This window comes from Leucopleurus acutus, assembly GCF_964270905.1.
Source record: "Leucopleurus acutus genome assembly, chromosome: 9".
Lineage (NCBI taxonomy): Eukaryota > Metazoa > Chordata > Mammalia > Artiodactyla > Delphinidae > Leucopleurus > Leucopleurus acutus.
Window position 1 is genome coordinate 68992524 of NC_139144.1, and position 16278 is coordinate 69008801.

Consider the following 16278-nt stretch of genomic DNA (forward strand, 5'->3'; position numbering starts at 1 on the left):
TAAAGATGTATTTAAAAAAAAGAATACCTAGATTCATTATTTAGTTATATACGTATATATTATGCAGCATATATAAAGGTTTATTATATATATGCATATATATATATATACGTATACAGAGAGAGGGGGGGGGAGAGAGAGAAAGAGAGAGAATGAGAGAATTTATTGGAGGGATTCATCACAGAATGTATAGGCTTAGACATGTGATGGCTTCTACACAATCCCAGAGTGAAAACGGAAACCAGGGCAGTCTAGTAGGTCTCTAGACACTGGAAACTATCTGACCATCTTTTACAGGCCCTGCTTCTGGAATGAATGTGACCCAAACTTTATTTTTTTAAACTAAAAAAAAAGTCACTCTTCTCAAAGTGCAAAGTCCAGAGAGAGAGGGTCACACTCCATGACTTTGTGCCAAATCTCTGCTTAGGGTAAGGTACAGTTCCACTAAGACTTCACAGAGAGGTGAAGAAGTCATTCCTCTAAAGGCAATTAGGATAACAGTAGAAAGAGGGAATGAATCTCGTTTAGCCAAACAATGATAATAACAACGACAACAATAATGACAACAAATGTCCACTAGATTCTAAGACCTTCTTGTTTTGGATCTGGTGATCCGCCCAGGGTGACTCCTTTTCAGTGTGTTTCAGGCTGTTCTTGGCACCCTGTCTGAAAGAGGATGTCTACCTCTTGCTTTAAAAATCTATGTAACTGATCATAAAGAGTTGTTAGCATTATTTAAGCTCTGGCCCAGAGCATAGTTTTAAGGACTGAATTACCATCTGCTGATGTTCAGGGCATGGTGTCTTATCACTGTCTTCCCGGCTGTGCTGGATGCCTGCTTTGCTAGTTCATGGAGGAAGCAGGGTGGTGTGAAGCTGCCCCTCTGCACCTTACTCTGTGTCTGTGTGCTTTTAGCTGGCTGCTCTCTTGTTGTCAGGCTACTCTGCCCCAAGGCTAGGTGATGAGGGCTTTCAACTCATCTTGCTGGGAATGACATTTAGTTTTGGTTTAGGCACAGCCTGTCCACGTCATGTAGGCTAGCATATGTTACCTGGGAAGGAAGAAGATTCTGAGGGTTCATAGTACTCCCAGGAATGATTTTTCTCAAATTAATTAGCTGTCACTTTGAAGGGGAAGCATAGTAGTCATAAACTGTGGGTGGATAGGTAATAGTAACAAGTATACAGGAAGGCCACCTTCATGGGTCCCTGAGCAGCCCCAGGAATGCAGGGGTCTGGAATGGTAGGGCTTCCTCACTTCACTGTCAGAGCATTTATGTTCATTCTCACCCCTCAGCACTTCACTTCCCTTATTAAGTACCCATAATCCTGCTTCTCTTTCTCAGGTCTTGTCAGAGCAGACAAAAGGTAGTTTAATAAACACCAACACACACCAAGGTGCTAAGAACTGGGTGGACTGCTCTTCCAAGGGGAAAGTGCATTTTTAAATGGTAGAGCAATTTGTAGCACAATGGAATCAACTCTTTTGGTGGGATTTAGTTAACATAGTAGGGGGGAAAATATTATTGGACAATGGGGGTCTTCTTCATATCTTTGAAAGTGTACTTTATTGACCATTTCCTGATTCTGAACATGTGCAGCCTTAGTGTGGGGCCATACAGCTATTGTGGAGAGAGGGAAATAACACTGATCAAGAAAAGGGGCCCAGTTTCCTTTGGCTGCAAACAAGTTCTGTGCTTTAAGGGAAGGGCTAGTGGAAGAAAAGCTGGAAAAGCTGGTTTGAATGGCATTTAGCTAACAAAATTCTCTCCTCTCTTAGCTCTCCTTAACCCCAGGAGAGATCACACTTTTTACCATCATACAAAGACCAAACCGGTCAATATACACTTAGAGAGCCTACGCAGATAAACCATAAACTAATCGAAGGCAATAATTATACTTTCAACTCCTTTGTATAACACCATCCACCCTTATTTATTCAATTCATTTAGCAAACATTTATTGAGTGTCTACTATTTGCCAGACACTATGCTAGATGTTAGTGATTCTACATGATTAAGTTGTGGTTTCTCTCCTTAGAGAGTGCACAGTCTAGCGAGGAAGACAGATGGGCACACGATAGTTTTAAAACAATGTGTGAAGTGCATTCTTAGCTATAGGAATAAATTGCTATTGTATCATTGAAGAGGAAGAACTAATTCTGTCTAGTTTTAGAGACACTCTGGCATTTGAGCTGGTCCTTGAAGGACAAGAAGATTTCTCAGTATCTCATTAGCTCAGCATCCTGAATATAGCAAAGATGGAGGCAACTAGAATTCCTTGAAAGTGGAGTCCATTGTTGTTTCTCTAAGGTTTTGTCTGGACTGAGGTTGAATCAGTTCATCTCATTAATGAAACCCCTGCATGGTTCTAGCACAGCATCATTTGGCCACATAATCAATGTTCCTGAGATTATCACACAGACACCGTATAGGAATTGAGAACTTGACCTATTATGGATGCAAACGTAGTTAGGTGTTGAAATTGTCATTTATCCTTTTTTTTTTTTTACTTTCGAGGGGTTTTTTTTTTTTTTTTTTTTGCTGTACGCGGGCCTCTCACTGTTGTGGCCTCTCCCGTTGCGGAGCACAGGCTCCGGACGCGCAGGCTCAGCAGCCATGGCTCACGGGCTCAGCCGCTCCACGGCGTGTGGGATCTTCCCGGACCGGGGCACGAACTCGTGTGCCCTGCATCGGCAGGCGGACTCTCAACCACTGCGCCACCAGGGAAGCCCAGGGTTTTGTATTTTTAAGTTGTCAGTCTTGATACCACACTTATAACCCCAGTAATTCAACCCAAGTACATCCTCATGGGTGACTGAAATGTGTTGCTGTGGTGACACAATCTGGCACCACTGAGCAGTCAACTCTAGAGCTGCAAATTTTAGATTTTACAGTGAAATTTTGATCAAACTGGGCTTTTTTTTTTCTTCTAGTGATAGTTATCCATTAAGTAGCACAGTATTTACAAAATAAATGGTGAGAAGCCCACCACAAATTCTCTGTGTAGTTTTAGCGACTTTATTTTTAGCAGTAACAATCACATTATTCTGATGTATTGAATTTCTTTTTTCGGGCACTCTAAAAAAACTAACAGTTGAATGTTGTTTGAAAAAATTTATTGACTGGCTACTCCCATCAGTTGTTTTTGTCTGCATCTAGATAAGAAAAAGAACAAATCCTACCAACTATTAGGTTTTTCAAAAAGATAGGCATTTGGATGATATTCAGAAACAATGAGATGATTGAATCTGTCAATTTCTGTTTAAACTTGATACTGGGTATAAATAAGCCTTTGCTGTTGTTCACTGTCAACCTTTAGATTTCAAAAATAGTAAAATTCTAATTTTCACCACAAGGAGGAAGTAGAGCACTAAGATTGTTATGCAATGGAGCCTAATGAAAAATATAGCATATTTGTATTAAGAAAATCTGTAGCAAAAAAAATAAGAACTTTAAAAAAAAAATCTTGACTAGAATTTAGTAATCGTTGTGGATTCGTATTCACATTAATTTCAGCCTCTTTATAGTTTGTAAATTTTCTACAGATTTCATCTTTGAGCTAAACATACGGTTTATGAAATGGACAAAGAAAAGAAATAACAATTATTAGTGAAGGGAAATACTTCACATTTCATCTTAAATGATAGCATGTGTATTCTCAAGTATTTTGGGGTGATTATCAATTTTTTTTTAAGATAGCTGGGTGGGAAGTGTATATTTTTGAGGCTGCAACATCAGTGGAAAATATTCAATAGATCCGCCAAAGTAGTTGCATGATAAGGTTTAGCATTTAAACAGAGCCTAAACTTCTTTGAAAAGGTAAATATTTAATCTGTTTTTCTGGTCTTGCTTGTAGTTCAGGCAAACCTTCTAATTCTTGTCAAGTCTGATTAAATGTTCTTTTCCTTCAAGAAACATTCCTGATCTCATTGGACCTGAAGCGGATGACTTTTCTTTCGTGTGCATCAGAATCCCCTGGAAAAGTTCTGCCAACAGATTGTAGGCTTCTTCCCCCAGAGTTCCTGGTTTGGTAAGTCTGGGAAGGGGCCTGAGAATATGTACTTCTAACAAGTGCCAGGTAGTGCTGATGCTGTGGGTCTGGGACCACACTTTGAGAACCATTGTTTTAGCATGTATTCACTCAGTTTATGCTGTCACATACTATTGCAGCAAAGTAAAGAATGTTACCTATTTGTTTGTTATGCTGGAATTTGGTTTGGCTCAGTATTGTTTGAAACCAGGTGGCTGTTGACTGTGGCTCAGTAAGTTTTCTCAGCCCTGCAGTTGGATATATTTATTAGGGTTTGACGTGAATATTGCCCCACATCTTTGGGTATATTGGTTTCTCACGACACTTTGTGTGTGTATGTTGTGTCTTTCTGGGCACACTTGAAGTCACTTGAAGTGGGCTGGGCCTTTTGTTCTGTGCTTGCCCTTAGAGCCCCCTAGAGCTAATTACAGTGCTTGTTCTATACCATGTGTGTACCCAAACCTTCATGACTGAAGACAAGTTAAAATATCAGTACATATGCTATTTAATGAGTAATTCTTGCCAGAAATACTAGTACTGATATAAAATGAGAATTAGGGAAGTGTTTGGTCTGAATCATTCAGCCTATATATCTATAGTCATTTGTTAAATGGAAATTGTTAATTGTCTATATTTCTTTACCTTTTGCCTCAGTGAAAGAAAAAATGAGCCTAACATTGTGTTGGGTATCAGCAGACTTCTATTGTTTTGGTCTCCGGTTTAGTGGGTAAATTGTAGCAACGTGATCTTTAGCCTTCCAGAGTAAGATGAAAATAGCCACACTTACCTAAATAAATCCATTGAAAATGCAACCAGCAGCAGCAACAACAAAATCCTTTGTAAATATAAAGTGCCATAAATATATTTAGTAAAGAGAATCAATTCCATATTATGGGTTTTACTGGTCAGATCTATTTCTTTACAGACCACTTCTAGAAATAGAAGAATTATAAGCAGAAATGCATGGATCCACTGAGGACAATATAATACAATGACAACAATTTAAATATACTGAAGATTAAAGCTGGCTATTTACCAGCGTGACGTAATGGGTATAGGACTTTATAAGGCACATGTTCTAGTTGCTTAACAAATCAATGCAGGCAATGCGATTAATCTGGTAGGCCCCATACACTCTGCCACTGATTCCTTGATTCACAGTAAGCAACACATCCTTCGGAGATTCTAGAAGTATGTGTAATCCCTGCAAAACAAGCTGTGGGATTCCAATTTTGAAATCATCACTGTCTTCTCTCTAGCCTAGGTGAAAGTACAAGATACCCTGAAGGGTCGTAGGAAGATACTGGATTCTTCTCTAATATTCCAACCCTAGCTTCAGGGCACTGAATAAAAAGGATTCTTCTGTGAGGGCCACTGTAAGAGTGTTTATGAAATGTTTTGAGACCTCAGATGAAGGCATGATATTCCACATGTTGGTACGCTCTTGTCAAAGCAAGGTTTTCGATAATTTTTTTTTTTAATGAGGAGAAATGAAAGAGTTCTATTTGACCTGCAGAATGTGTTCTTGAATGATCCACGCTTACCAAGATGGCTATTTCTAGTCATCCCTGTCTGATGGTGGTTTGTAATTACAAGTGATTAAAGAGGGACAGGTCACAGCTGCTGGATGAGGCTGAGCACAGGCTTCCAAAGCAGCATCACACACCTACCTGCTGGTCCTGGCTGTGGGGCTCAACCTCTTAAACATTTGTCCACTGACTCCTTTTGCCCCTCTCTTGATGTTTGGCTGATTCATTTCAGTTTCCCTGCTCATGTTTGCCATTTCCTCACTTCAGCCAGTGCTCCTGAGGGCTTCTGGCAAAAGCATGGGCCGTGAAGTTATATTGCCTGGATTTGTTTCTGATTCCACCGCTGGCTTTCTGAGTCTCAGTTTCCCTCTCCCTAACAGGGAGATAGAAACTATCAAAAACCTGCTGTCAAGATTTGCTGAGATAAACACAATTCCTGGCAAATATTCGTGCTCAACATATGGCAGTTGTAGTTATGACTAATTAGGTGTTAGTGCTTTTAGCTCGACCCTGTGTTACTTTGGCCACATGACCTGTGCTGCTTTCTCCTGCCCAATTCTGTGGCACTGATGTCCTGTCCCAGCTTTTCTTGAGCTGGGTGTATCCTCTGCTTCTCTTATAGTCCCCTTGCTTCCTCTCTTGGGGTTAGGGCTCCTGGGGTTAGGAGAGCTTCTGCTTTTCTGTTAGTACCAATATCATTATGCTTCAACCTCAGACAACAGCAAGCACTCTTCAGATTTTACCACATAAGGGGCCAGATAGGCAGTGGAACTGACCCACTGGTTTTGTCATCTGAGTAAACAGATGATCAACTCCTGAAAGATTTGATTTTAGAAATCAATATTCATTATCAATGTGGTTAAAGTGACTGAATGAGTTGGCTATTGTCCCACTGATTACTCATTGATTAATTGGTTGTATGACCTCAGCATTCCTATTTTGTGAACAATTATTCCAACCCCAGCAAAGAAGACATTAAACTTCTTTTGTCTCCAGCCAAGTTTTAGGTGTGACCATTATGTGTTTTAATTTTATGCCTTCTTTTAGAGAAACCTCATTCAGTTGATTAGCTTGAAATCTTTTCTGTACCCTAAAGCCAACTCATTTTGCTATTCTGTAGGTTAGAGAGGTCAGGCTTCTGGCGTCTGGAAGAGGCAGGCAACAAAGCTCAGAGAATTTATTTTCTGCTCATACAGAACTAGTGGATGGAGGATTTCCTCCTTGTGAAGCTTTGTAGGACACATTTTGGCACTCTAGAGAATTGGCAGGGAAAAAAGTAGGGTTAAATAATGAAGAACATTGCACACTGTGAAAAAAAGAGCTTAAGGAAAGATTTTTACCTAAGGAATAAGGTATAGCAATGTGGCTCTGTTTTCAGATGAATCGATTTTAGCTTGTCCTTTAACAATAAGTAAATGAGGAACTTCAATCTCCATTAATTTGAATACCTGTACTACATCACTGTAACCAATGGTTTGTTCTTTTGTCCCACGAATGAGCTGAACACAGGGCCTTACTTTAATATAAAGTGTACTGATTTTGTTGGATTCTATTGCATTCTCATGCTGCTAAAAAGTCTCTTTCATGCTCAAATTCCACTGTGTTTTCAATGTCAGATTTTCTTCTTTCAAAAGGAAAAGGGTCCCCTGTGGAAGTTTATGAAAGCTGACACATTTTCTTGTAAAATATCCTTCTGAGACCATATGGTTTATTGGTAAGCACATATTTTTGGACCTTTTAAAGTGAGTATTATGAAATTAATGTGAGATGTTTTTAGAAAAGTGAATGCTGTTGACTCAGTAGGGCAGAATGCCTGTCTCCTTTGTGGTTGTTACTCTTTATAATTCCCTGCAAAAGGCATTTTCAGGTAATTAAAAAAGGTATTTGGAGCAAAAATACTTATCAAAAGAGGTTATATAACACATGCACAGCAGCCACTTGTCAAAGTTAAATATACCCGTTTCTTTCCCCCAAAGCCATTAGATCTATTACCACCTAATTGCTTGGAAAATTCATTTTCTTTTTCTCAAATCACAGCCTTAATTGAGGTCTGAAAGCTCACCAAGTGCCTCTTAAATCAGTAAACCTAACTTTTTTTTTTTTTTTTAGTTCTTCTATAATTTATCTTTGTGGCTGAGGGCATATTGTTTTCTTTGAGACAGTTATGGCAGTCAGTACTGGGAATAAAACCTCTTACTTTGAGAAATAAGAAAACTGAGGAGCATGTCTCATGTTTCTGATAATGTACACTGAGGCCAAGAATTCACAACAAAGTGAATAAATGTTGATGCAAGCATATTATTTAGTCACACTGAAACCAAAAGATTTTTAACCAGTTTATGTATTTTATCCTTAATGTCAAGATGTGAAACTCAAATCTGTTCTTCATTCTGACTATGGAAATCTGCCCTTTATGTAACCATCATCAAGAGTATCATATGTGTAATATATACAACCTTATTCCTTGTTATATAAACCCTGAAGAATGTACATAACAAGAAATGACTTTCATTTTTGTAGATTTTTTTAAAATTTATTTTTTATTGAAGTATAATTGAATTACAATGTTGTGTTAATTACTGCTGTACAGCAGAGTGACTCAGTTATGCATGTATATACACTCTTTGTCATTTTCTTTTCCATTATGGTTTATCACAGGATATTGAACATAGTTCCCTGTGCTATAAGTAGCACCTTGTTGTTTATCCATTCTATGTATACCAGTTTGCATCTGCTAAATAAACCAAAGCTGAAAATTATTTCTTGGGATTAGCAGATACAAGCAATAATTTTCAGCTTTGGTTTATGACATATCAAGCATCAATGGTGATTCGAATATCTAAATTGGTGTCTGAAACTAGAATTAATTTTAATTATATAAAACAGATGAGAATAAATGTGATTTTTTTTTAATGAATATAGAAGCAATCATTCAGTTTAGGGTTGCTATTTTAAGGAATTACCTTGGGAAGCTATAAACAAATTTGAAAAAAAAATATTTTTCAAAATGTTTTTAAAACCCCTCTATCAGAATTGCTTCAAGGTTAGTTTATGATCTTATGACCTGTTTTGCCTTATTACTTTATTTATTTTTCAAAATTTTAAGAGTTTATTTGAGCGAAAAAGTCAATTGGAATTGGGCAGTGCCAAACCGAAAGTGGTTAGGAGCTCAGGGAGATACTTTTCTAGGGAAGAGGGAGAAATGGCCTCCGTGTTGAATTAATTTAACAATTCCCCCATTTTGGTCATCCTCTGATACATGAGATATTGACCAAAAATTTAGTATTAGCGCTACTCTCAGTCACCATCAGAGTTAAGTTGTTCTTGTCTCATTGTGAAACTCATAGGTTACGATGTCAGATCTGTGGAAGAGATTGTTTCTGCTGTTCATCTTGTTTCTGTTTCTCCAAGCATTGTGAGACCATCTAGTGTACTACTGGTGGCTGTGGACATGCATTTAAGACTTTTGAGAGAGCATAGTGCACCAGGGAGACTACAATGATAGCTACTAGGAAGATAATACCAAAAGAATGATGTATACTCCTTAGCCAGGGTCCCTGTGAACCAAACCAGTTGGTATCAAATAAATCAAAGAATATACCTGAAGGGGCAACAGTCTGTTTTAGCCAAGTGGTTTATTTGTTTATTTCCTCTCTTTGCTACAATACCACAGGTGTTGATCCAGGTAGAGCAGAAAGTATTTGCTATGGCACAGACTCCTCTTTGTTCAGCCAAGAAGTAATCTAAAGCAATCCTATTATCTAAAACCACCTTAGCAAGAAAATATAGGCACTTTTGTTGTTCAGCTATGGGCTTAGCAGTAAATTAAGCAACATTTGCCAAAGCTAAGGAGCTCTGTCTTCCCGTGCACTAACAGAGAGAAAAAACAAGTAGTGAAAAGGCAAAGGAATAAAGTTTTATATTGGAGATGAAGATCTTGATCTCTGAGTTTGGGAGAGCTGTCTACCTGAGAATGCCATCTGCTTCTGGGGAGGAACCTCCCTAGACGATTTTAATTTTAGATCTCCAGCTGGTGTGCAGTTCCAAGAGTCTAGAGGAGCCCATTTTAATTGGGGGATGTGGACCCAAGGTTCAAGTCCCTGAAGTTTGGCTGCCTTCTGGACAGTGAGGGGTACCTGGTATGGTCCCTGCCAGGGAGGTTAAAGGGCAGTCTTTGTTCTTAGTGATTCCAATTCAAAAAGGGTGGGAGAAAATTGGAAATGTTAGTCTGGAGAGTTGTAGCCAGATAATTGAGGATACTAGAAGAATTCAGGATCTAGTTTGGTTTATAGATATATAAAAAAACCTCAAAGACAATAAATGGAACTAGAATCTGATATCCACAAGGCTGTGTTATAATTTTCTACTGAAACATAATTTTTTTTATGAACACCCTCATTTCTATCAAAGATAATCACAGCAAGACTAATTTGTTTGCAAAATAAGTCTAGTCTCATTAAATTTGGCCTGCTTATTTATGTAAATGTAGCAAGGATAGTGATTGACCATATATACTCATTTTAAATCTGCTTTGCTGGAATTTTTCGTAAGTTTTATTGGCTCCTTAAAGTCAACCTTAGTTCCTTAAAACTGTTTGGTCATATCTGATTTTATGGAATTCTCAAATATGATATTCCAGTCAAAGTATTGGTAATATAACCAATGTTTCCAATCATGTCTTGTTACAAGGAGACCAGATCCTTATTGAAGTTATGCAAACAACTATATTGCTATGAAAAGAAAAATACTCAATAAATTTCTGTATTCTGGAGGGATTAGGTAGGGAGAAAAATTAAATATTTCAGTTCTGTTTACAGAGGTGTACTTTATAAAATTACTGTAAGTCATAGATATCTTAAGAGAAAAAAGAAAAAGTTTTCCTTAAATCTGGAAAAACAAAACATTAAGGAACCAGTAATGTTTCAAAGCAAAAGTTGTAAAAAATTCATAATCATCCTCATCAGTTTATTCAGTCCCATATTATTAATATTATTCTGCTTGAAGCCAGTTTTTCCTAATGGAAATTCTTACCCAGTTCAGTTTTACCCAGTTTTACCCAATTCTTACCCAGTTCTAGAATATTTGTCAAAGTCCGTTCTATGAATCTCTCTGAAGATTAGGTACCTCAAAATACATCAGAGTAAAACAGTAACTATATGTAAATGAAAAAAGGCTAAAAAATGGCCATGGTTGAAGATCTGATGAGAGTTCATTTGACAAGGAAATTTAGTTATTTTTGTGGCATATAATAATTTTAGATAATAATTGGACAATGACAGTATTGACAAATTTCTAAAGACTTTAGACAATTTTTAAAATAGCTATGTCAACAATATATATCCCTATACAGATAACATAAGGAGGATTATCGTCACTTCTTACTTGACAGTGCTCCCATGTAATTTAACATACAAAATCAATCTCATTAGCTTAACATCTCTCTTTTACAAGGTGAGAGACAAATTCTTTGAGGTTTCTCAGAGGTCTTCTGGAAAATCTCAAAGTTGCTCTGAGGTAAAAAAGACTCCATTTAGAATTTGATTTTGGGAAGTTGTCAAATGTCAAAAGGTTTGGACATTTGACTATGTTGGATGTAAGATTATAAAATAATACTAAATTATTTATTTAACCAAAGTGGTAATAAAAGACTTTGAAGGCAAATACAGAAGGTTACATATTTGTGAACAAAACTTAATTCTTTTAATATTCAGAAGACTAGGCTGATAAAGATAACATGAAGCACAATAAATTATTTTGGTAAGACACAAAACCTTTGCTTTCCAAGTAGATTACGTGGAAAAAAAAACAACTTTCACAATCTCTTATCAAGATCAGACCAATAGTCCAATAAAACTTTGTCCTTTTGACAGAGAAAACCAAATTCAAATTTTACACCAGTGTACTTTTGCTATTAAAACTTATTCTTTAAAAACTTAAATAAATCCATTCCAATTTTAGTTCGTTTGATCACTCATAAAATTCCTTTTCCAATACTCCTTTTCCATACTCCTACAACAAATTGTTTTAAATAAATTTATTTATTTTATTTATTTATTTTTGGCTGCGTTGAGTCTTCGTTGCTGCGTGTGGGCTCTCTCTAGTTTGTGGCGAGTTGGGGCTACTCTTTGTTGTGGTGTGTGGCCTTCTCACTGTGATATCCATTCAGGTTTTGTCCTATGGTTCTTCTCTTTGTCATTTTGGAACAACCAGTCATGTTACTTTCCTCACCTACTTTTCATACGTAGTTGTTTCCTTTCACCATTATTATTTCTAAGTAGTTTTAATTAAACACATTGATTAGATTTCTTAAATCTTAGAATCCTTTATTTCTAGTGGAAACTAAGAAGTAAGTAATTGTGAACTGTTTGTTACACTAGCATTCTGTAGATTGGCAAGTTTATAAATATATTTTACAACTTCTAGAAGTATATTCTTCCTCATAGTAAATTTTTCAATGTGGCGCAAAACATGTTTACTAATAGACCAATATATGTTTACTTCATCTGTAAAAGGAAGCCAAAAGTAGATAAACCTATGTTCAGCAATTAACATTTCAGTATTTTATCTTACTTGGAAATAATCTAGATAGTCAATGAATATATATCATTCAACTTATCTCAGTATAACTTTAAGGTTTCAAATTACCAAAAAGATTTTGGAAATTATTTTTAAGTAGACATAAAGCATAATTATTGTTGAAAAGTTTATTTATAAACTTACTTACATCTATTTAATTTACTTGTTCTTAATAATGATGTTTAGACCATTCATGAAAATTTCATGGGACATTAGACAGCTAACCATCATCTAAGTCATCTTTCTTGGGTGCAAATTCTGTAACAGAAAAAACGTGAGCTTATCTGACTTTTAGTAAATCTAGGTAGAATAAAAGAATTATATTTAATGCTTATAACTCTAAATACAAGCCCGTTGTAATTAAACCAATAAACTTTAGCTTTTATCCTAGATCATGTGAACTTGAAAAACATTTGGGTTTCTATACTTCTGAGAGTATACTTGATTTATGTAAGTTTTTGTTTGTCTTTAAGTAAATTAAATAGAGCTCTTGACAAATTAATTTTGGCAATATCATCCAGAGGTAGAAAAATTTCACACAACTATAACATACATACAAAGATATACAGATGCATTGATTTTATAGTTTTTGTTTTAAAATCTTACCCATGAGACAGGTGCAACAATGCAAAACTCTCTAGTTTATAAAAGAATGGTTGGTTGTATTTCTGCCAGATAGAATAAGTTAAGGTTACCTGCTCAGATGGCTGAAGTTTTTACTACCAATATTTGTGAAAAAAACTTGAGACTTTTTATTCACTTCATTTCCAAATAGCTTAATTTTTTTTCTCTGATAAGAATTATCTCTCATATTGCATTTCAAGAGCTGGCTCTGGGTTCCTAAAGACCAGGAAGAATATTTACATTTCAAAGGCACAGGGAAAGGCTGTAAGTTTCTCCAAAAAAGGGCTTTTGTTTCCTAAATTCAGATCTTTTACAACATCTGCAAGCCTTTTGAGATAAATAGGGAAGTTTGGGTGTTTGGTTAAAAGATAGGTAGGTTTTGAATTGTTGCTACAACTGCATTTCTGTTCTTGTAATGACTCAGTTTTAAGACAAGTACAATTTTTAAAAATTCCTGAAAGAATTGGGTTGCAACCTAAATAATTTCAAGATGCTGACCCCGCCGTCCAGCCACATTACCCTCAATTTCCTCTTTTATATTGGGGAGAAGATTTTCCAACTAAGATGGAAATCAAAAGATTCCTATGTTCTAGATTTAGAGCTGTGATTCTTTGGAATGTTTTAGTAATCCTTCCACAGTGGCTTCAGAATGTTTTTCTTTCCCTCTGGGTACATAGTTTCATTTTAGATTAGGCGAGAAGGTCTACAAAACAGTTCCTATCAGGCTCTGAATGTCAGCTTCCAATTAGATCAACTTCTGACCATAGAGCTACTTAAAAAAAAACAAAAAAAACAAAAAAAACAAAACACCTCTTGAATAGCAGTAAATATTCCGAAGTATTGAACAACCCCATGGACACAAGAGGGGTCCCCAACGAGGGTGCAAAAGATACTACCCTTCCAAGATCTAGAGCCACTCCCAAAGATAACCAAAGGAATGAAAGACTTAGACAATTCCCCTGAGAGCTGGGAACGGTCAGTAGGACCCTAGCTGCAAATGGAGTGCAACTTACATTTCTGTCTGGCCATATTTTGGGGTCCTGCAACCTGATGGTTGCCAAGCCAACCTCTCAGGACACAAAATGAGACAGGAAGACAATAGCTCCCCCTGGGAGAGAAAGGATCAATAATCAATGATTTCCCTGCCAATCTAAATTTGGAAAAGAAGGAACTACGTAAAATTTTAGCTTCCTTTTTTGACCAGGCACCACAGAGAGATCTGGGGGAGCTGACTTTGGTGAGGATTCTCACCCTTTGCCAGCTTCTGCAATTTTCCCAGGATCCGATCTGCAGGTCGCATCCTGGTCACCAGAAACTGTAAAGTAGGAAAAATAATTTCCCCTCTTTCTTTTTAGCAAGTGCCTGAGTGAAACTCCTTTGTCTCGAGGGCACCTGTGTAAATGGATAAGCCTACCTAAGATGGTTAAAAGTTCTCTACTGTAGACACTGTAATTCAAGATTATCTTTGGTAAAGTTAACCTACTTGTTTAGCCTCAAAATAATTTTATTCACCTGAGGCTGCACACTGCACCCAGTCCAGGTTTAAGCTGGATCCAGTCCAGATCATGTCCAGTTTCTAAGTTGAACTTAGTCCAACCCCAAACCCAGTCTAACTCTGGCCAGGTTCTGGACCCAGTCCAGAAAAAGAAATGCTCAAACAAAGTCTGAGCATAATGCAAAAGCTGTGGAGCTCAGATCCAGGATCCTGGAGGGACTTACCTATCATCTCCAGAGACAGTGAGATCAAAGGGCTCATGAGGTCCTACACCTGGCTGCTCATTGCTCTTGGGGGCCATTGGGGGTCTCCTTTGGTTCCCTCTTTGGACACCAGGGTGTTAAAAGATAAACCGAGGCATATTAAAAAATGTAAGAGATTGTGCAAAAATTGATTCCAGTTGAGTAGCACCAAACCGGAAGTGGTTAGGGGTACTCCATGTTACTGTAGTTACATTTTTACTACTTAAAGAGCAGGACCCTGTAGGGGCTCCTGGGCATGGGGAGCCTTTCTGTTCAGTCTCCATGACCTTTCCTGAGTTCCAAAGGGCAGATTCAAACAGTTGCTAATTCCGGAAGGGAAGGGATACAGAATCAAGGGAAGAACAGCCAAGAAACAATAGTACAGCCTTGGGGCAGCATCCTGGTTCCATCTCAAGGGACACACATAACAATATCTTTAAGCCGTTTTATAGAACTAAAAGCCAACAAATGGAAGATTCAGCATTCTCCATGCCAGAGAAGACCACCTGAGGCCAGATAAAGGAACCAGAGAACTTCATCAAGAATATTGCCTGAGAGACTTCCCTGATGGTGCAGTGGTTAAGAGTCTGCCTGCCAATGCAGGGGACACAGGTTCATGCCCTGGTCCAGGAAGATCCCACATGCCACAGAGCAACTAAGCCCATGAGCCATAACTACTGAGCCCACGTGCCACAACTACTGAAGCCCACACTCCTAGAGCTCGTTCTCCGCAACAAGAGAAGCCATCGCAATGAGAAGCCCATGCACCGCAACGAAGACTAGCCGCTGATCGTCGCAACTAGAGAAAGCCCGCGTGCAGTCAACGACCCAATGCGACCAAAAATATATATATAAATTTAAAAAAAAAAGATTACCTGAGGCCAGATTAAAGGAGGACAGGCCCTACACACACCCTAATCTCATCAGCAACCCCACTCTTGAATTATTGCTATAAAACTTTTCATCAGATCATCCTGGGTTGGGATGTAGTTTTCTAGGCCAGGAGCCCTCTGTGTCCCCCTTTGCCTGGCAAAGCAATAAAGCTATTCTTTTCTACTTCACCCAAAACTCTGTCTCCTGTCTCTGAGATTCAATTCAGCACCAGTGTACAGAGAGGCTGAGCTTTTGGCATCACTACTGATGGTGTTGCCCTGCTTGGCTCACTCACTTTATTCATCAAACTTGACTCAGAGTGAATTTTTGTTAGTTGAGAAATTTACAGAGATGTAGCGTAAGCAATTCCAAAGTATTCTATGTAGCAGCATCCTCTGTGGAATGGCTGTGTGCCTCCTCTTCCACCCTAGGATAACTTAGATTTAGAAACGGGAAGAAGCAAGCTCAGTTTTTAACGTAAATCACTTTTATTTAATCTTCACCAAAGTCCTATGAAGCAGGTAATATCCCTGTCATCCAGATGAGGAAGCAGAATCAAAATGTTTAAGTGATTTAAATCCCGGGCTTCCCTGGTGGCACAGTGGTTGGGAGTCCGTCTGCCGATGCAGGGGACGCGGGTTCGTGCCCCGGTCTGGAAGGGTCCGGGAGGATCTCACATGCCGCGGAGCGGCTGGGACCGTGAGCCATGACCGCTGAGACTGCGCATCCGGAGCCTGTGCTCCGCAACGGGAGAGGCCAGAACAGTGAGAGGCCCGCGTACCGCAAAAAAAAAAAAAAAAAATCCCTTCGAACTAGTGTAGAATTGGGATTTATCTGGCACTACAGTTCTACTCTTTCTTATACTCCCTATTATCTGCTTCAATGGTGACAACCTCACTGTGGAATGA

General features: G+C 38.1%; 1 protein-coding gene across 9 annotated transcripts in view; it reads left to right on the top strand.

Moving 5' to 3' along the window:
- The window catches only part of DNAJB9 (DnaJ heat shock protein family (Hsp40) member B9), a 562457-nt gene that overhangs the window by 35529 nt on the left and 510650 nt on the right, over nucleotides 1-16278 (top strand). For 7 of the 9 annotated variants that reach the window (XR_014326469.1, XR_014326470.1, XR_014326471.1 and 4 more), the window contains exon 4: nucleotides 3914-4031. The exons of 1 other annotated variant lie outside the window; for it this stretch is intronic. Coding sequence is in view for 3 of the 8 variants with exons in the window: in XM_082846951.1 (XP_082703077.1) it covers nucleotides 3914-4031 (118 nt within the window). In the remaining 5 variants the exon portion in view is untranslated. Of the gene's footprint in view, nucleotides 1-3913; nucleotides 4097-16278 lie in introns of those variants that run through there. One more of the 9 variants, XM_082846955.1, reaches the window with a different exon arrangement.